The sequence below is a fragment of the Podarcis raffonei genome, chromosome 6 (genome assembly GCF_027172205.1).
Source record: "Podarcis raffonei isolate rPodRaf1 chromosome 6, rPodRaf1.pri, whole genome shotgun sequence".
In the NCBI taxonomy this organism is placed as follows: Eukaryota; Metazoa; Chordata; class Lepidosauria; order Squamata; family Lacertidae; genus Podarcis; species Podarcis raffonei.
In genome coordinates this window covers 16,306,361-16,327,371 of record NC_070607.1, presented here as the reverse complement: position 1 = coordinate 16,327,371, position 21,011 = coordinate 16,306,361, and the positions used below count along the sequence as shown (strand labels likewise).

The following is a 21,011-nucleotide window of genomic DNA, read 5'->3' as shown; positions in this document are numbered from 1 at the left end:
TGTTTGCAATACAAGGGTGCCCAGAATAGAGGACACAACAGCGATAACTAGCACATAGAAGAATGATTAAGACCCTTTAACCATCTTGGATGCAGGACCAATTATGACACCTCACCTTCTACTCTGAATTTGCTGCTCCCTTCCTTCCTTCCGCCTTACCTGCTACACTCTGCTGCTTCTGCAACACAGGCAGAAAAAGGCAGGATTGAATTTCATAGCATATTGACATCAAAATCAGAATAGCTAGCCATATCCCTGAGAAACATTTGTATACTGTAGACAAACTTCTGCGAAACGGGGCTTAACTCCTACATTTTTTCATAAAATAGTGGCACAAAGCCCATGAATTGATCTAAAAGGATCACTGATATTGTGTGGGGCAGGCATGGCCAAACTTGGCCCTCCAGATGTTTTGGGACTACAACTCCCATCAACCCTAGCTAACAGGACCAGTGGTTAGGGTGTTGGGATGATGCCAGGGAGGCAAAGTCCATCATAGCCCCCAAGCCGGCTGCCGGACGATCCATCGACCTCCCGTAGACAGGCAGTATCAGCAATTAGCGACACAAAGCCTCAGAAACAGTATTCCACATTCTTAGGCTGGTGCACACTCTGTCAGCAGAATTCACACAGCGAGAGATGCACAGCAGGAGAGCATATTTACAGTTTATTTAGCGTTGGTCAGAACAAAGAAAAACATGACCACCTGCATCGGTATGCTCAGGCAACAAGAAGGAAACGAAAACGAAAGCAACTGAAAACATAAACATCCTGTGAACAGGAAATACGCAGACTCTGTGACTCACAAAGCCTGCTCCCTTTTAAGGTGGAACGGAAATATCCTAACATAGGGATGATGGGAACTGTAGTCCCAAAACATCTGGAGGGCCAAGTTTGGCCATGCCTGGAAAGGCAATTCAGATCATTTGCTTGAACAATTGAATTCTGAATGCCATCTGGCAGGCAGGTCACAAATGACATCTGGCTTTTTCCATGCTCTTTTACATTTCTGGAGTGTGTCAAACAATGAGCATTTTTCAACGAAGTCGACCCAGGAGTTCTGGAGAATAAAAACAGCTAGCCTAATCAAAATAACAGACCTAGAACCAATACTTTGTGTATCATAGATTAGAGGGGGATAAACAATAGGGCTTTGCTGAAAGAGGCATCAAAACTGCACAACCAATAATGCGATATGCTCTTAGAAGATTTTGACTAGCATTTCCTCAACAGCCAACCCAATCTATAGCCATATAGAAAATCTCTTCTGAGGCCAAGGGAAATCTCAAAAGCAGTGTATTATGTGGGTGGAGTGGAGTTACTACCCTTTAATGGGGTAGGAAGCAAAATTCTACAGGACATAGCGATATAATCTAGCACACGTAGCTTTGGCCCTGTATACCTGAAGGTGTGTGTTCACCTCCATCATTCTGCCCGGTCGCTGAGGTCCAGCTCTGAGGGCATTCTGGCGGTTCCCTCACTGCGAGAAGTGAAGCTACAGGGAACCAGGCAGAAGGCCTTTTTGGTGGTGGCACCCACCCTGCGGGAATGCCCTCCCATCAGATGTCAAGGAAATAAACAACTAATTGACTTTTAGAAGATATCTGGCAGCCCTGTTTAGGGAAGGTTTTAATGTTTGATGTTTTATTGTGTTTTTAATATTCTGTTGGGAGCTGCCCAGAGTGGCTGGGGCAACCCAGTCAGATGGGCGGCATACAACTAATAAAATTATTAGTGTTAGTACTATTAACTCTTCAGAATCTCACCAATGTTTATGACAGGGGAGTGGCCAACCAGTGGACCTTCAGACACTGCTGTATTACAACTCCCATCATCACTGGGTATGCTGACAAGGTCTGATGGATGTTAAGAGTCCAGCAACATCTGGAAGCCACCAATCAGCCACCCCGGTTTAGGCTGCATCTTTCCTGCAAATCCACTGGCATTCCTCTACAAAGGAACTGGCCCTAAATCTCAGCCTGCAAAACAACTGGAAACAGGCAACTCTCAAGCTTACGTGGGAGTTACATTACAGGGATAATGCATAAAGTCAAAATTACATATAGTCAAAACATACTGGATGCAATGATGGATGGAATTGCGAAAGTTAGGGGTTTTTTTTCAGGTCTGCCCCCTTGTTTGTTTGTTTTTAATTTGCCAAGTGCATAAAACCGAATGCACACAAGCGAAATGTGTATAACACGAGTTAACTGTACTTAATTTTGAAAGTGTAAAAATATGGTAGTTACAGCTATTCCTTTTAGTTTTCAATGAATTAAATTTGTGCTAAAGCCACACAAAGTCATGTCAGCTTCTTTCTACTTGAACAATTAGCTTATTCTGACTCGCCTAATGTTTACACCAAACTTTTACCAACGCTGTACAGAGCATACTTTATGTTAGTAACGTTGTATGTGTAGCAACTATTTCCATACTTAGTAGCAATTTCCTATTCTATCATTTACCATTTTCTGTGCTTTTGATATTCTCATACCTAGGGAGAGGGCAGTAGTTCTGTTCATTTGGTCAGTAACTGTCGATAGTATTTGTTGATCAATCATGCATCTAATCCATGTAGGGCATCTCTCTACAGGAAGAGGCATAATACTCATAACAGAATTATTATCTTTTAACACGAAGGAAATAATGCCTGCTATGTACACAAGAGCTAATCTAAAACAAATATCATCCATGTTATTAGAAAAGCAGCACAGTGTTGTGGTAACATTTTTAGACACTTGCCTCCTTTAATAAAAAAAATTAGACAAGAGATTGCAGCCACAAGTACTTCATACGGCAATATTTTAAATATAGCTGCTTCTGGTGGATGGCTGCTTCTGTGAAGGGCAGAAAAGTAACTATGCATCTTGGCAATTACAGAAACAATCTCCTTCTAAAGAACTGTACCAAATTATTAATTATCTTGAATATATTAATCTTGGACTTTTCTAAGACAATGCCTGGAATTTCCAGGTGAAGTACTTACATTACTATTATTGAAAATGTGTTACTCTATTAATCTTTTTGATCAAAAAAATTTAATGAATTATTCTACACTTAATCGAACTTTGCAGTCCTGTATTAAACATATGCCACTACTTACGTAACTACTAATGTCTTAAGATGCACATCCTGCAACAATCGCAAATTGTGATTTCCTGGATTCTTTAGCCATTTTAAGCATTAAAAAGGAAAAAAAAGAAAAAAGCATTTGCAAGTAACATTCTGAAGTTGTGAAAAAATGAAAGCACCTATAGTAGGTACCTTATACAAAATGCAGTGACTGGATAAGATGCAGGCAGTTGCTGCATCCCTGCTCATTACAATTTAATCAAATGTTTACTAGGCTGAGGCCCGTACAAACTGTGGACTATAAAATGTTTGCAGAATGCACTGTGTAATTACTTTGCTATAATTACACTGGATTTTGACAACAGATTAGTGTTTGCATTGAGAAGTGTTTTCAAAAGAACACTTGAAAGAAATTTATCAACCTAGGACTGAAACATCAGAAAGGAAGGGTGTGGTTGTTATTTTTTGTATTATACGGCGTATTTCAGGACTCCAATATACATGCATAAGTATCAATTTTGCTCTACCAGTTGCACTGATTAACACTAGCGCCCTGTAAAGAAGAACTCAATATATTAAAACTTTCCGTAGAAGCTGGTGGAAGGAAATGGGTTTTGAACAAAGTGAACAAGGCATAAAGAAGGGCAGTTTGTTACCTATAATGCTCATAGATAAGGTAATGGTAGTAGTATGTACCAATACATTCAGCTCCGGAAAAGACCAAAAAAATCCATTATAATTTAATTAAAACTCCCCCATTCAGTTTAAAATATATGTAGCTTTTGTACCCCTATCACAGTTGTGTGGTCTAGTGCATTATACATAGCAGAGGTGAAAACTACAAGGTTGGTCCATGGGCTTTGCCTGCACTAATAGTATACCACAAATCACTGTTGACTAGAATTTAGCTTCTCGCTGGCATCAACTGCACTCAAAATACCTGGAAACCTGTACAGGTTCAGTGCTATCACACTTAAAAGACTGTTTCAGGGCATATTCCCTACACCATTTACTAGCATGAAATTACTTGTCCCAATTTTTATCTTTGCCAACAATCCTCTCTACTTCCTTGTCCCTGTGCTTCAAATGGTGAGGTTTGTAATTTCATTTGCCTTTGATTAAAATGTGCAAAAAGACAAACTTGCTTGGTGATCCTTCTTCATATCAGCAAACGTATAAAATTTAAAATATGCTTATTCGTGGATTAGTGTGATGAGAATGCATGACTACGAAATCGTGCAATTCTTGCAAGACTTGTTTTGAAACAAGGAATGATGAAGGAGGAGGCTGAAGACCAAACACCACCCACATATCCCTTGGGACAATCCAGTTGTCCAAAAAATATCCCAACACTTATAGAAACAGAATCCCCTACAAATAAAAGGAGCACTGAAAGCAGCAAGTTGCCAAAATTAAGTGTGGTGTACACAATGTGAACCAACACACATTAATAAAAGTGAGTTAACCTGTAGTGCAGACTTGGTCTCACTTTTCCTTTTCAATACAATGAGTAACAGCTACTCAGCAAACAGTTATTAACCCAACACAATGTAAAATCTTAAAATCACTTCCCATCCTGGAAGTAACAGAATAAAATTATTCTCAGAAAATAATGTATAAATTGATGGAATACCTTGCTATTGGTAAGCTATTAATAAAATTAAACACATATGGTGTTCCATAGGTATTTCTATAAGGCCTTCCACTGCTATTTTAAAACTATATGCAACAGACGTAAACAATCTCCCCAGAAAGTGGATTCTGCCTCTACTTGTCTGTACATCCCCTTTAAAAAAGTTCAACTTTCCAATTGATGAGTCAAACTCAGTCATAAGTTAGTACAGTCAGTCAATCCGACTGGTAAGTCCCAGGTCAAAGTCTTCAGCAAGTAACAGATTCAGTAAAGCAGGTGCTCACAGATTTAAATCAAATCCAAAGTGAAGTTTCGAATGACATCTGGTGCTCCTGTGTCAAAGCCACAAATGTCCAGCATGCCTCTGTCATCTGGGTCTGCAATGGTAAAACTGTTGGATGTCAACCCACAAACTATCAGCTTGGATGGAATACCCATTCTCTAAAGGAAAAAGAAAAAGAAACACGTTTTTTCCAGTGTGCAGCTGCACAACCAAGTATGAACTCTTTACAAAAGCCAAGTCTTTTACACTTTACTGTGACAGATACAGGAAACCCGGCTGACCTGCCCCACCTCTTTGCATGCAAGACAGTATTCATTGACAATTTCCCTGGGTTTCCAATTCCATCTGTTTTCCAGTACAGTAACATCCCCCGCTGCTGCACATTAGGACAAAAGAGAGGTTGTACTGGCTCTCCTACTGCCATTGCCTATCTGTCCTACCTACGGAAATCATTTTCTTGGCTTTTGGAGAGCTTTTATAGCCACACATGCACAAATCGGGTTGACTGTGATGCAGACCCACTGAAGAGCCACAAAGTACAGCACCTTACACTGATACTGACCAGAGTAAATGTGAAGTGAGCAAAATGTTTGAAGAAAATGCTTTATTTTTGAGTGGTGCTGTTGCAAACTGGAATATTTTTAACAGTGTGCCAGCCACTAGTATCGTAGTTTCAACTGCCACGCATAAATGATTCTAAAGAGTTTTTATTTCTGCGACATAGCAGTCATCCTTTTAAAAGCTGGGAACTATTTAAAAATCAGCTATTTCCTACAGAAACAACTTCATGGCAAAGTTGTACAAACGGCATTTTACCTCTCTATACGTCCTCAAGGCTGTGGCAGGATGAGTATCTCCAGCAAATGTCTCATTATCTGTTAACACAATAAAGACATCGACAGCTACACCTGTCTTCTGAGCCCATAGCAATGGAAGAGAGCAATCTGTGGCACCCATTGGAATCTAGGAAAAATAAGAAACCATTATTAGCAAAACAAGTCAGCAGACGTTTTAGATGGGAACTGTACTTCGGTTCAAAACTCTACTCATCTCTCACACTGGTGCACTCTGAGAAGCCCTCCGCAAATCCCTGACGACTTCCTATACTCTTCAGCATCCAGGATAAACTTTTTGTTTTTACCCATATAGCTCTCCAAGGTTTTGCCCTAGTATCTCTCTGTGCTCTTATTTACTTTTACATCCCTGTCCACAACATTTACTCAAACTCTATTGCCAGCAATTGACCCAAAGACTCCTATTCTTACAACAGTGTTAGCCACATTCTCTTTCTGTCCCTTATCCTTAGAACTCCTATATAATATCTCTTTCTTTCTCCCTCTCCCTTCCAATATCACTTCAAATCTATGCTCAGCCTCAACTGCGACAAAGCTTAAATACAGGCAACTGCCCTTGGTCTTCCATCTTAGCCTTGTCTCTTCCTTCTCTACCTGTTACTCCTCCTTTTGAAATTTACGGTGTAAACTCTTAACGCCAGGGTTTGGTTTTATTTTTTCGATTTTGGCATGCAACTATGTAAAGTGTCATGTACATATAATGATGTTCAATAGCAAAAATGAATTTTAGTTCTATATTTTTGTTGAGTCTATTGATGTTGAAGTTCTCGATTCCATCTTTTCAAACAAACTAATCACTGATTTTAAGATCTTAAATATACTTACTAGATGGAAAATCCCACTGAACACAAGTGGATTTACATCCAAGTCCATATGTATAGGATTATATATAGATTGGAGAACAGTGAAAACTGCATGAAAATATTATCAAAAGCAGCTTCAGTTTAATTTAAAGGTGAAAAAATAATCTGAAAGTGAACAAGATACTTCAAAATATTATTTATAAAATATTTTGTTCAAAATGAGGGAGAAAGTTTACCAGTAGTCCCTTTTTGCATACAGGACAATTAGTTGAACTTCCACATATAAAATTAGAGACAAATATAAACGCTTTAGATACCTCAGACATCTTATGTAACACTTGAGGTAATGTCATGTCCTCAGTCACCGAGCAAGGGACCATTTCATGGGAAAAGGCAACAATATGAGAATCTTTTTCAGTTCGTGCAACAACCTGGTAAGTGTTAAACCAAACAGAAAACAGAAAATGAAGCCATGTTATTTTCATTTTGTGTTCTATGTTCTGAAGGGAGACCTAAGGGTACCACTGTCTGTCTCAGGATTTTCACAGTGTCCATTGCTATAGCCACATTTCCTCTTCAACTCCTCTCCTCTTGTACTTCTCAGTCAAACTTATCACTCTTTAGCAGATCCCTTCATCCTCTTGTATCCCTTTTGCTGCTCAAGCTGGCTCCTTCGTGCCTTCCTAGAGATGTGAAGGCCTGGGGAGAAAATGGAAAAATTGGGAAGAAACCCATTTCCCCCCAATTTTCCTGTACTTCCCCCAGGCCTTCACATCTCTATGCATTGCTCTAAATGTGCTAACGTGAGACATTTGGGAGTAGAAAGGAGGACACTGCTCCCTCACTAAATTGTTTGTTTGTTTTCCACAACCACCCCAAATACATGCATGATTATCTGCATTATACTTTTAGATGATAAAAATTTAGATGGGGTTATTATGTTTGCTTTGCAAGCATGCTTTTATCTTTTAAAGTAATTCTTTAAAAAAATGAGGAAAGACTCTCTAAGCTACTCTCTTACACTACCCCCCCACTTAAGTTTTCAAGTGTCTCTTGATTAGGTCTGTAGGCAGAGTGCATGTCTGGGCATGAAAGACAACAGAAAGCTACTTCAGCATTCAAATTTGGGTTGAAATAATTTGGTGAAACAAACGTAACTTACCATACACATTGCTGCAGCAACTGTACTAGCATTCAGCACACTACCCAAAACCTTTTGGAACATAGAGTCACTGACATCAATTGCAAGCATGAAACGCTTCCCTGTTGGCTCCATTGTCTAAAGAAAGAGTGTGAGAGGTAAATTGGGAGAGTGGTTGTTATTATTACGCTTTCATAGCATAAGCATACATTGAGAACAAGCAATTGCTACCTTGAAGAAAAAGAGGGTGATGTCCAAACTATGTCAATTGCTAATAATGATGATGATGATGATAAAAATAAAAAAAATTATTATTTATACCCCATCCACCTGGCTGGGTTTCCCCAGCCACTCTGGGCAGCATATTTTAAAACACAGTAACGTCTCAAGCGTTAAAAACTTCCCAATACAGTGCTGCCTTCAGATGTCTTCTAAAAGTTGTGTTCTTTATCTTCCTGACATCTGAAGGGAGGGTGTTCCACACGGAGGACAGCACTACCAAGAAGGCCCTCTGCCTGGTTCCCTGTAACTTTGCTTCTCACAGTAAAGGAAGCAGCTTGTGCAAACTGGTTGTCGTCGTCCCGTCCCCCGTCCCCCTGTTCCCCACAAGTCTCCAGGTCTGTTTGAGGGACCCTCGAGCAAAGGAAGTCACGCTACAGGCACAACACTGGCTCTTGCCCAGAACTAGAAGACCAGACAGTATGAGAAGGATGCACAAGATGTTGTTCTTTATAATCTCTCTCTCCCCCAAATACAAGGCCTCAGGGAACTCAGTAGGAGGAAGTGGCTGAAGCAGTGTAATCTGCAGAATGGGTCACCATGGGACTTAGCCAGGACAAGAAAGGAGGCAGAGAAGCAAAAGATTTCTGTTTTTTTCAGAGTCCTTAAGACACTCTAATCATCCTGTCCTTAAACCTTTATTATTAAAACTGAATACTTTCTTAAATGAAGATTGCTCATCTGGAGGCTTATACTATACGTGTATGTATGGATAGATTCAAAATAAAGGTTAAATCAACATGCCGTTAAAACAGGTGTGAACTTCTGCAGCTACAACTGATAATTACCTTGAAGGTCTTGTAAAATGAGGCATCAAGTGCTTCCAAAATGTCATTATCAGGTTGCCAGCGAAGTTTCCCCCGATAACCACGTTCTCCTTTGTAGTTTTCTAGTGCAACCAAAACATGGAATGGATGTATTCGAGCCTAGAAAAAGAGGGCTGCATTCTCAAAGACATATAATTGACAAAACAATATTCTAAATACAAAAAAAAAGTGTTGTCATCTTAAGTTGTCTTCTGACCATCCTAGCTTACATTACTTTTTCTGAACTTTTGTGTAATCTTCACTTTACACCAAAGGGGGTATTTCAAGATGTCCACACAATATACAGTTGTACCTTGGATTTCAAACGCCTTGGCTCCCTAACAATCGAAACCCAGAAGTGAGTCTTCCGGGTTTCAAAAGATTTTTGGAAGTCGAACGTCCAGTGTGGCTTCCGCGACTTCCAATTGGCTGCAGGCCTCTCCTTAGTTTTCAAATGGTTCCAGGAGTAGAACCGGCTCCCAGAACGCATTCTGTTCGAGAACCAATGTACGACTGTATGCTGAGATATTCAGGTTTTTTATTTGTTTTAGGGTTGCTGTTTTTAGCAACTTTTCTCTGATGCCCTCACATCAGATCTAAGATGTTGAAACATCAATACCCTCTGCCTCCAATTAATGTGTTTCTACTCTTTCCATCATACTTTACTCTAGAACCCTCATTGCAGGATTAACCCTCTTCCCAATTGAGTAAAAGAAAGATTTATTTCCCATTTGAGTAAAAGGTTTCTGTTCTTCCTACAAAATGGTCCTTTAAAATGGTGCTCAGAATGGAGGAGATAGTAATAACGTGCTGTTGTTTTGTCAATTCCACAATACTTTATCCTTTTCTGAGAAAATGCTTCCCAACATTTTCCTTGATCAATCGATTTCCTGAACATATGGCAATGTGCAGGAGAAAGACCTCATAAGATTCTTGTTTTTATAACCTTATCCACAACACCCGCAATTCCTTAAACTAGAAATAGTGGCCAACTTTCTTCCATCTCTATACTGTTTGCAGGTTCAATATATTTCAATCAAAATTTGCAATTCTAAAACTCTTAAGTGTGAAATTGCTGTTTTGAGTTGCAAGTGTAGCTACACCTTCAACACCAATTTCTATTATCGGAATGATCTACTTCAACTGCACAGAGCTGCATTAGCATAATACAAACATGAGAGTCTCACCTTTTTAAGAAGTTTTTCGTTTCTTAGTCTTTCACAAACTGCTGCTACTTCTGGGCTTCCCGGTTCTAGAACAGAATTTGCTGTCATCTTTCCTAGATTCCTCAACATTGCTGTTAAGGGCATCTCCTGTAACAATGCTTTCCACACCTTGTACAGATTGAGATAGAAAGACCAGGATATGGTGTTTTAAAATGAGGATATATTACATTTAACCATTTAAGAATCAACAGGCAATTATACATCATCACGTTAACTACACAGTTAGTGCACATAACAAATTTAATGCACTCACCTCTTTAGATTTCAAATGATTTGTCAGAAGGTGTTCCCTAACTAAACTATATTCTTCTATCAAATGAATCACTTCCAATTCATCCTTTGTATGCTTCACCCTCTCCACTGCCTCCAAATACTTTATCAGTTTTTCAGTCTCAGGAGAAAGCTTGCTGTCTTTATATGCTTCTTGGACTTCCTTCCACCCTTTCATTACATACTTAGTGACTACGGCAAGGCCTGTTGAAATAGAAAAAAGCTATACTCAGTAACTCTTGCATAACAGCTTATTAACAGGATGGTTAATAATAAGTTTTCCCCCAACTGTCAAGTAAGCGACCGGGTTTTTTATCTCCAGCAGATTACGCAAACGCACATCAGTATAACTACATTTACAGCTTGCAGAAAAATATCGAAACTATGATCAGAGATAATTCAGTTATAATGTAAAAAAAACCAATAATTTATTAGCTATTTGAGAGACATTTCCCCTTCATTTCACTGTATACAATGAAACAGACCATACATAAGTATGAAGTAAAAAAGTGATTTTTTTAAAGTGAGATTTTTGTCATTCTACTTAACATGGTAGTAACAGACTAAGAACCGTTTCTCCCATTACGATGAAAGCCATGAGTAAAATCACACGGTTACACTTCTGTCTAAGTATCTGATTTCAAAATGCGTGGTCACTCATTTCTGCAACGTCTAAATGAGCCTGGGCAACAACAGCTCCCCAGTTTTATGGAGGCTTCATTCCTCACTCTTTCATTTCCAACACACTCAAACAGACAGTGCTTACTCCAGACAATTATAGCTGTAATGGAAAATTCCCAGTTGTTGTTACCTTCATTTGCAGGCTTTAGATGGGATAACCTGAGAAGATCTTTATGACACCAGCCATTTCTTTTCTTATATTTTGTCACCGCTAAAGCAATAGCCATGTCATTCTTCCCATTGTACCACTCCGCAACAGCTTTTCTTAGGGCACGGCCCCACATGCCACATTTCATGCCCTCCTTCAGATCCTTTTTAAACTGAATGAAAGTGAAGAGATGGGTTGGTATACGACAAACTTCAGGGACAGCCTTATAAGCTGCTTGTTTTGTTTTGGAATCAGAACACTGTGAACAAACGGCAAGCGCAAACAATGCTGGCTCCTGTTTTGCTGCCCTCCCTTCTTGACTGAACGTCTTTATTTCCTGTACCACGTCACAGCCTCTGCCATCTTCAATAAGCCTCAGCAGAGCATCTGCATTTTCAAAGCCCAACTTTTGTTCCTTGATGTAGTAAGTACCTCCCTCAGAACCAAAACACAAGAAACGGCGCAGTCGATTCATGTCGGTAACCTGCCACACGTATCCACCTTCAGAATTTGGCAGCTGCTTTTCATTGCAAGGTTGCGTTTGACTTGTTGCTACTTCCATCGCTTCTCAATGTGAGGTGGCTCCTGAAAAATAGGGGGGAAATGCTTCAAATAGACATATAATTTTTATGGCTTACCTTATCTATAGTGAGATCTATTAATCTGCATGCATATAGTTATGCTGCACAAAAAGTACTGTGCCATAATTCTGAGATTCTGCTACTGTCCACAAGTTATATCTAAATGTTACAGCCTCATAAGTTCTTAAAATAAAAAACTTGAAAATAAACCGTAGCAACATCCAATGCCCATTTAAAACAGGACACATTCATAAAACCAGTTTAAATATGAAGTTGTAACCATTTCTGGATTATTATCTATGGGCACAATCCTCAGAGAGCCAGGCAAGTTAAGTCCTATAAACCTATTTGTGCTAACATGAAACATTTGACGCTGGCACCTGAATACTGATAAAATATATTTGAGCACACCTATGGAATGAGTTGGCCAACCATGCACACAAAGTCACTTTTTTACTCTTTAAGAAAGAAGGACTCATGAAAGTTATTTATGTACTCTATGCTATTATATGACACTAGGAGTTTTTTTGTCGGCTTAAACCATAATTATTGCACACACTTCCATATATAATAGTACTTTACAACTGTTTCCCATGCAACTCTTCTGATTTAATGTTTGAGATATGGGAATTGTTGTTGGCACTCACAGAATACCATTCATTTCTCGACTTACTGTTGCAGCAAGCATACAAGGCTGCTTTATAGTGAATCAGACTATTGTGCATCTAGCTCAGTACTGTCAGCTTTGACTGGCAAAGGCTCTCCAAAAGTTTCAGGCAGAGGCCACGCCTAAACTTACCTAGAGACACCAGGGATTGAACCGGAGAGTTCTGTGTGCAAAGCAGATGCTCTACAACTGAACTGCGGCTCTTTCTCCAAAACCATTCAAATCCTTTTTAACAGAGAACAAGCATATCAGAGGAGGAATACAGTGGTACCTCAGGTTACATAGGCTTCAGGTTACAGACTCTGCTAACCCAGAAATAGTGATTCAGGTTAAGAACTTTGCTTCAGGATGAGAACAGAAATCGTGCTCCGGCGGCGCGGCAGCAGTAGGAGGCCCCATTAGCTAAAGTGGTGTTTCAGGTTAATAACAGTTTCAGGTTAAGTATGGACCTCCGGAACGAATTAAGTACTTAACCCGAGGTACCACTGTACTTATTTAAGTTAAGGAACAAAGAGTTTATACTATCATAGCAAAAGAAACAAAACGTGCTAGCTGCTTTAGGGGTATAATACTATGCCCTACCAGAGATGCACCATATATTTCTAGATAACATATTGTTACACATGCGGGTTTTTGCTGCTGTTCTTAATAATGGTAAGATTCCAATGATATGACACAATTATTTGTGCTAGACAAGTTCCAGTTATAAGGGCACAGTGATATTACACAAAATAAAACGTTGGCCATATTTTTGAACAGAAATCGAGATCATTTCACTACCCAAATTCTAACATAGTTTTAAGTCCCAATCTTGCCTACCAGACAGGTAGATATCATCCTTTCTTCCTTGACAAATTATCCAAGTACAGGGTGCAATCTCAAGTAACAGGCAAATAAAACCACCAAAGCAGGACAGCAAGCCAGAATGCAGCAAAAAAAGCCAGTCTACTCGATAAACACATGCTTCAGCAGGTGAAAACTGTTTAACAGAAGAATCACTGCCAACTTATTTAAGCTGGAAGGATGTTACACAAATGGAGCACCACTGAAAAGGCCCTCAGAGGGATGAACCTATTCAACTGCAGAACAACCTCCTCCGTCCCTGATTTTAACCCAGACAGGGGCAAGTCCCTGCGGGAGGAGCCATTGAATTTGTAGTCTGCATTATGTTTACACTATACAGTATATGCGCGTTCAGCTGTCAAGATGTACAAAACACACTCTAAAGACTAAGCTAGGGCCCGAAATACAAGGTTATCATAGCTGTACATGCGCTATAGCCAAACTCCACTATTATCCTTTTCCAGCTGCACATAAATTGCCTAAATAAGGCAATTTTAATTTTAATGTAGTTTTTAGCCGTTTTATTACTGCTGTCCCTTTGGCAGCATTGTTTTATTATTATACTCTGACTAGGTTGCAGCATCTGTGAAACAGCACTGGTCGCATGATTGAGGTGAAAACTACAGGCTTAGGACAATCGGCAAGATCTAAAAGCAGAGAACGCAAAATAGAGAAATATACTGAGGCTGTTGATGAGTACATCAGGAAGCTGCTGCAGAGAGCAGGTGGGAATATAGATTGATACCCCCACTTGCCCCCCAATTTAAGGCAGTCGCACCTGGGGTAAACTGCCCTCTCTCTATATCAAGACAACTTTTACCATGGTTTTTACTAGAAGAACATATAAGGAGTTGGGTATACTGCCTGACTCGGCAATCAGCCCCCCGGGCCCTGGTAAAAGACAAAGCAAAATCACAAATTACTTTCCTAAGATGGAGGAGGGTAAGAGTCCACAAAAAGAGTTAATTCTTGATGAAGTAATACCCCCCTCTCTTACTGTTCTTGATTGGACGTCTCATTTTAAAGAGATATATCAAGATACTGGAAATATTAACTCCCCATGCAGCCTAGCGCAAGAACTAGCTTTAGCCGAGGAACTTCAGGAGGGAAATACCTCTATCACTAAGGAACAGCTGCCCACGAAAGAAATTACATCAACCCATCAAAACCAGATACCTATTCCAAAATACTCTCAAACGGAATTGAGTGACGGCCGCCCTTTGGATTATTCCTTAGCAATAAGTACTGATCTAGCCAACATAAAAAATTATCTAACAATAACGAATGGGCTACTGCTGACGTTAGTAGAAAACTTCATACCTCAATTAAAAGAGATGAAATTAAATGATAAGCCCCAAGAACATAAAACAGTTGAGCTAGTGGGGACGAACAAACCAGTAATAAATAAGAATTTGCAAAGACATAACTCAAGGGCAAAAGTGAAGAAAAGTAAAAATATCAAAACAACAAGGAAAGCCAAGTATACCTGCAGTAATCGAAGCATACATTGGCAGAAATTGTTTAAACTTCTTCCCTCGGCCCCAAATAAATCGACCACACGGGGCAGCAAAAAGAAGGGTAAAAAGAGAGAAACAAAGATAGTTACACAGCAACCGGCTAAGGAGGACTCGCCAAGGCTGACTCCAGTAGCAAGTGAGAAGGCAGAAGTAACAGTTCAGTCCTTGGATAACCAACTATTTAACAAACCTGATGCTGTGGAAGTAGAGGCCTCTACCTATGAAGGCAATAAAACACTTAGCAAATCGAACAGCGGGGAGGAGGAAGTGTTCAGTAGAGATGATACCCCCCTTCAGACCTGGCAAGCCTCCAGTCAGGAAAGAGATTGGAATTTGATCCTAAATCCCCACAAATTGGTACTCACGAACTTCCCGAAGCCTAAGGGCTTCCTCACAGGGAAACAGCGAATAATGAACTTTGTATCTAGCCTAAATGACATACTGCCAGGAATGGTTAAATCTAATGATATCATCTCGGTGGAATATCTACATTATGATGGTCACTCAGTGAGAGCACTGACCACTTTTAGGGATCAGAACCTGGCCAAGTTTATTTTTAGGTCAAGACCTGCCTTTTCAAAAGCACGGATAACAATACTTAGGCTCTTTGAAAATAAGGCTCCTTTGAGCCCCCTTTTGAGAACTAAGCAGGCAAATCTTAGAAAGGGGAAACAACTCTCAAAATTCTGGCCTGACAAACAGAATCCGCAATGCCTTGCGAGCAAAGGTGAGGATTTCTTTACTATGGAAGAAAATATCCTAATTGACCAATTCTGGATGTTCCCACCATTAATACAAACTGACATCTTGGGAAGACTAGACAAGCTAAGAGATAAGCTGGCCGAGAGAGCTTCTGGCAACGAGGTTATTAAGGGGGACCAAAAAAAGACCACAACACGCAACCTTCAGATCAAAGCGGAGATTAACTTTCCACCAAGAGAGAATGTGCCACCCTTCAAGGAGAGCACTACATCACCCCCTCGAAGGAGAAATATCCCTAAGGTGACCCCACCAGACGTATGGGACAAAATGAGATACCTAGATGAAACAGAATTGGGCCAAAATCAGGCCGCAACAGAATATCCACAGAAGGAATCTATGCATAATAAAGATCCGGTGTTCACAAACGTGAGCACTTTGCATCCACCTATTGAAATCATAGAGCGGCTGGATAGCCCGCCATACAAAGTCGATAGGCGACCGATACATAAAGCGATAAACCCTAAAAGTACATTAGCTAATAATTGACAAAGACTCGACTGTGATAAAGCCAATCTTAAATTTTTATCATGGAACATTGCTGGTTGGCTCAACAAGGCGACTGACCAATCATTTGTCAATTTTATTCAAGATCATGATATAGTCTTCCTGCAAGAGACATGGCTAACAGGGGATTTAGATGTAAATGGTTTTGCCTCATTTTCGCTCGCGGGTTCACCAAGCAACAAAGGGGGACGAGTTAAGGGTGGGCTAGGCATTCTAATATCCACAAGGCTGAGAGCATCTTTCGTCGAGCTGGAGCCTCTGAGCAGTGTGGCCATGGCATTATTAATGAAATGCAGATATTGCACACTTCTATTGATTAATATATATGCCCCTCCCCAAAGAGGCAAGCAGCTTATCAAAAATATCTGGCATAGACTAGAATCATATGTCGATGAGCTAATGAATCAAACTCCTGCAGCGGCAGTGCTGCTGGCTGGAGATTTAAATGCCAGAATTGGCCAATCAGACGAAGCGTTATATGCTCATTTCCATGACGTACCTCCCATTTCTGAAGAAGCCCTTTCTATTCCCCCAAGGCTCTCAAAAGACAAGGGCTGCAACTACGCAGGCCTATGCCTCCTACGTTTTTCCAACAATCTGGATCTGACTGTATTAAATGGTCGTGTCGACAGAGAACCCAGTGGGGAATTTACATTTATATCCAACATGGGAGCCTCCACTATCGATTACATCCTGGTGTCATCTAACCTTTTGAGCAGAGCACGGGAATGTAAAGTGGTGGAGAGGGTTGACAGCGACCATCTACCGCTCTGTTTAATACTGGATGTAAGAAAAGATCTATTCTGCTCTGATAAACTTGTAGCCCCATGTTTCGAAAACATGGAGCTAAGATATTCACGTATTAAATGGTCCAGCAAATTGAGTGATGAAATATCAGAAAGACTTCACTCAGATACTTTTCTTGCTAAAAAGGAGAACCTCGTTAATTCCCCAACTCCTGAGGCTAGATTAGACATGTTCCGGGAACTGATTTCGTCTCTACAACCTTATCTGACCAACAAAAAAACGCCATGGCAATCTCTACACTCTAATAAATCCAAACCTTGGTTTGACCAAGAATGCATGGCTATGAAACGCCTCCTGCTGGACAAGTACAGGAACTATAGATCAGCGAACTTACCTTCGCTTCCATTAGACTGGTTTGAGTTAAAACGCAGTTATAAAGCTTTGATTAACAGGAAAAAGCTCCAGTCACAAAGGGAGGAATGGCAGTGCCTAGTGGAGGCCTCCCGAAGGAAAGATTCTGCCACGTTTTGGAAAACAATCGCAAAGGGCTGGAGAGACTCCCCGATCGAAGTCGAATACTCTATACCCGCTGGAGCATGGGAGGCCTATTTCCTCTCATTATATTCATCAAATCAGCTGGTCCCAGTTCTGCTTCCTGCTTCAAGTGAATTTGGCAAGGAATGGCCCCCTGTAACCACAGAAGAAATTACTGGCCTTATTCAATCTCTTAAATCAGGGAAAGCCCCGGGTGCTGACAATATCCCACCAGAAATTCTTAAGGCAAATGTTGAATGGTGGGCCCCTGTGCTAGCCGCCTTGTTCACTAGTATAAATCAAACGGCTATTATCCCCGAGGACTGGGGTTTAGCCATCATCATTCCAATATTCAAGAAAGGAAGCAGAACTGAGCCAGCTAACTACAGACCAATCAGTCTATTAAGTATTATTAGTAAACTATACGCTGCTCATTTATGTGATAAATTAGTGGAGTGGATGGAAAGAGAGCATATTCTATCAGAAGCACAAGCAGGTTTTAGAGCAAAGCGTTCAACTATAGACCAGGCCCTTATCCTTCAACACCTGGCAGACAAATACTCTAGAAAAGGGGGGTCTTTATATGCAGCTTTTGTGGATTTTAAATCGGCTTTTGATCTAATACCAAGGGACAGACTCTGGGAAAAGCTTGGCGCTACAAACATAGATAAACGCTTATTATGTCTTATCCGTGGTCTATATGAAAACACCAGGGTGAGGGTAAGATGCGATCGGTCAGGCCATCTAACTAAAGAAATTCAAACGCACTATGGGGTTAAACAAGGATGTGTCCTCGCACCAACGCTATTTAATTTTTATATCAACTCTCTAGCAGTAAATATGGCAAAAGAAAATGCCCACCCTCCCAATCTGGCAGGTATGCCCCTCCCGGTGCTTCTGTATGCGGACGACGCAGTCCTACTCTCCTTTTCCTGCGTTGGCTTGAGGAAGCTTTTGAGATCACTTGCTGACTATTGTCAAGCGGAACAACTATCAATAAATTACAGCAAATCTAAAATTATGGTGTTTTCAAAGAAAAGAAGGAAACACATATGGAGAATTAATGGTCAACCTATTGACCAGGTAGCAACTTTCAAATACCTGGGAATAACTTTTCAGGAAAGGGTCTCGTGGCACCAACAGATGAAAAACGCCATTGCCAATGCAGGAAGGGCCAATAAAGCCCTTACAAGATTTTTTCACGGGAAAGGGGGTAAATACGTTCCGGCGGCCTCCCAGGTTTTTGCTGCAAAAATACTCCCACAACTCACTTATGGATCCCAGGTTTGCAGTTTTAAAAATTTTGCGCCTATGGAGGCATTTCAAACAAAATTCTATCGGTGTTTATTGGGGATCCCCCCCTGTGTATCTAATATAGCTGTCCGCTTAGAAGTTGGACAACCACCCGTTAACGCGCGGTTGTGGATTCTAAAGATACACTACTGGTTAAAACTTATTTTTTTCCCGGCCGGTTTGGCTCCTTTAACACTCTTAGACACCTTTCATTCTACCTGGAAAGCTTCCCTGTTTGAAAAGATAAGAAGCTTGGGATTCTCCCCGCAGATCTTGATAGCGGCAGGATATGAGAGAGCCAGAAGTCAAGTGCTTCAACGCATTAGGGACATAGAACTGCAATGTCATATGGGCAAAATGGATAAATATGCCACAATTAGAGACTTTGGGAGAGGGTTCTCACCCGCAAATTATCTGGCTGATTTACAAATACCTAAGTACAGACACTCCTTTACCCTGGCCAGATTTAACGTTCTGCCCTCTGCCCTGCTGCTAGGCAGATATGAGGGCAAACCATATGAGTCACGTGTTTGCCCATGTGGCTCATCGGAAGTGGAAACAAATCTGCATGTATTGCTGCACTGTAGTTACTACGAGGACCTACGCCTGACCTTTATTGCCCCAGTTCTACAAAAGCTTAAAAATGAACCAGAACTCCAACGTATGAGAGCCCTGGTAGAAGATAAGGTCCCTGAAATTACGATCAATGTTGCCAAATTCTGTGTAGCCGCTATTAGGCGCAGGAAACAAGAGCTTTCCAATGCCAATATGCAGGTGAAGGCAAATACTTAATTTTACTTACGCTGTCTAATTTTAAATTGCTGTTATGGCCTAATCTGTATTGAAATTGTCCTTTGTTTTTTCCAGTGTTATGCTGTGCTGACTAGCTGTACGAGTTAATCTGGTCTGTGACCGTTTTTAATAAATTTGATTTGATTTGATTTACACTATACAGTATATGCGCGTTCAGCTGTCAAGATGTACAAAACACACTCTTCCAAAACTTCCTGCGAAGTTTCCTATTTTGACCCGGCAACAGCAGATCGACACCTTTTTAGGCTGTTGCACTACTGTGCATAAATTCTCTCTCTTTCTCACACACACCGCCCAATGACGTCCATTTATTCTATTAAAGCGGTATACCGCCCTTCAAGACTCGAAGATCTCGGGGCTGGTTCACAGCATGAAAATAGGAAATAAAATTAGAGGCGAAACGAAGTAATAAAAACAAAATAAACCCAACAACATGCACGGCGCGGTCCCCTGCTTATGCGCACAGTCTTCCACTGAACCCGTGCTAAAGGGACCCCGCAAAGGAGTTTGAAGGCTATTTGGGGGGGGGAGGCGGGGGGGGGATGCAACGCCGCCTGTCTGGGAGAGCAACACAAACCCGCGCAAAAACACAACTGCCAAAGGTTTACACTGCCTAGTCAGCTGCTGTCGGTTCGCGGTGCTCGTGTGAGCGTGAGAACGCGTGTGTGGAGTAAGCGCGCTTGGGGCGGCGAGAGAAGGCTGGGCGCCGCCGCCAGGCCTTCAGGGCGAGCAGAGGCGAGGGGAGGATTCCCTACGCCGACTCGCCCGAGCCGATGAGGGAGGCGGACAGGGCGGGTCCTCCGGCGTCCCGTCCCTTCGCCGCCCGAGGAAGAAGCCGTACCTGAGCGGCCTTCGGCGGGGTGCGGGGGTGGGGAGGTCCCGGCGGGCAGCTCGGAGGCTTCTCGTTCTCCGCCTCAGGACCCCTGGCGGCTCCTGACAACTTCCCTCACGAGAGAAGGACCCGGATGCAGCGGCTCAGGGAGGCCATCCCCCAGGACCCGGATGTCGGCGCCCGACCCCGCCTTCCCGGCCGGCGCTTCCCTCACGCCGCGAAAACAAAGGCCCGGATGGAGCGAGAAGCAGCAGTTCTCTCATCCTCACCCCTCAGCCAACCGCCGCTTGGCTTATGACTCACCCTGAGATATTATAAATCTAATAAATAAATTAATAAATAAGATTCACTTATGGAGGAATGAGAGGTGTCGCTCATGTATCCCTTTTCATACGGGAAAGGAGCCTCCATACTTTCAAGAATTGGGCCTCCGCACCTCAAAAGTGAGGCCCGAGTGAGCTTAGCGACGCTTTCTCCACTTAGCTAGGCCCTTTTTAAGTGTGTGGAGATTTAATAGCCCGCCGGAAGATGCGGTACTACTACTCCCAACATCCCCTGGCCATTTGGCGTGTTTGCAGGGGCTGATGGGAGCTGTAGTTCTGCAACGGGAAGATGCTCGAAGAGAGACTAACGAGGCTCGAGCAAGCATTTTTTAAATCTGTTCTCCGCCTTGAGTCCAGTAAGGGAATAACTAAATACAGAATCATAATCGAATAATGATG

General features: G+C 41.4%; 1 protein-coding gene across 2 annotated transcripts; it reads right to left on the bottom strand.

Annotated features, from left to right (window-relative positions):
• Window positions 1-3,796: 3,796 nt before the first annotated feature.
• On the bottom strand, window positions 3,797-20,595 carry RO60 (Ro60, Y RNA binding protein). 2 transcript variants are annotated; one of them, XM_053391445.1, is made up of 9 exons: window positions 20,299-20,593; window positions 11,179-11,781; window positions 10,351-10,571; window positions 10,059-10,205; window positions 8,854-8,991; window positions 7,808-7,924; window positions 6,963-7,076; window positions 5,805-5,951; window positions 3,797-5,146 (listed from the first exon to the last, which is right to left on the bottom strand). In XM_053391445.1, the coding sequence occupies exons 2-9, from the start codon at window positions 11,756-11,758 to the stop codon at window positions 4,994-4,996; spliced, it is 1,617 nt and encodes a 538-aa protein (XP_053247420.1). In that variant the 5' UTR covers window positions 11,759-11,781; window positions 20,299-20,593; the 3' UTR covers window positions 3,797-4,993. The 2 variants fall into 2 exon arrangements, with proteins under 2 accessions (XP_053247420.1, XP_053247421.1); XM_053391446.1 differs by lacking the exon at window positions 6,963-7,076 and having other exon boundaries at window positions 20,299-20,595.
• Window positions 20,596-21,011: the final 416 nt, after the last annotated feature.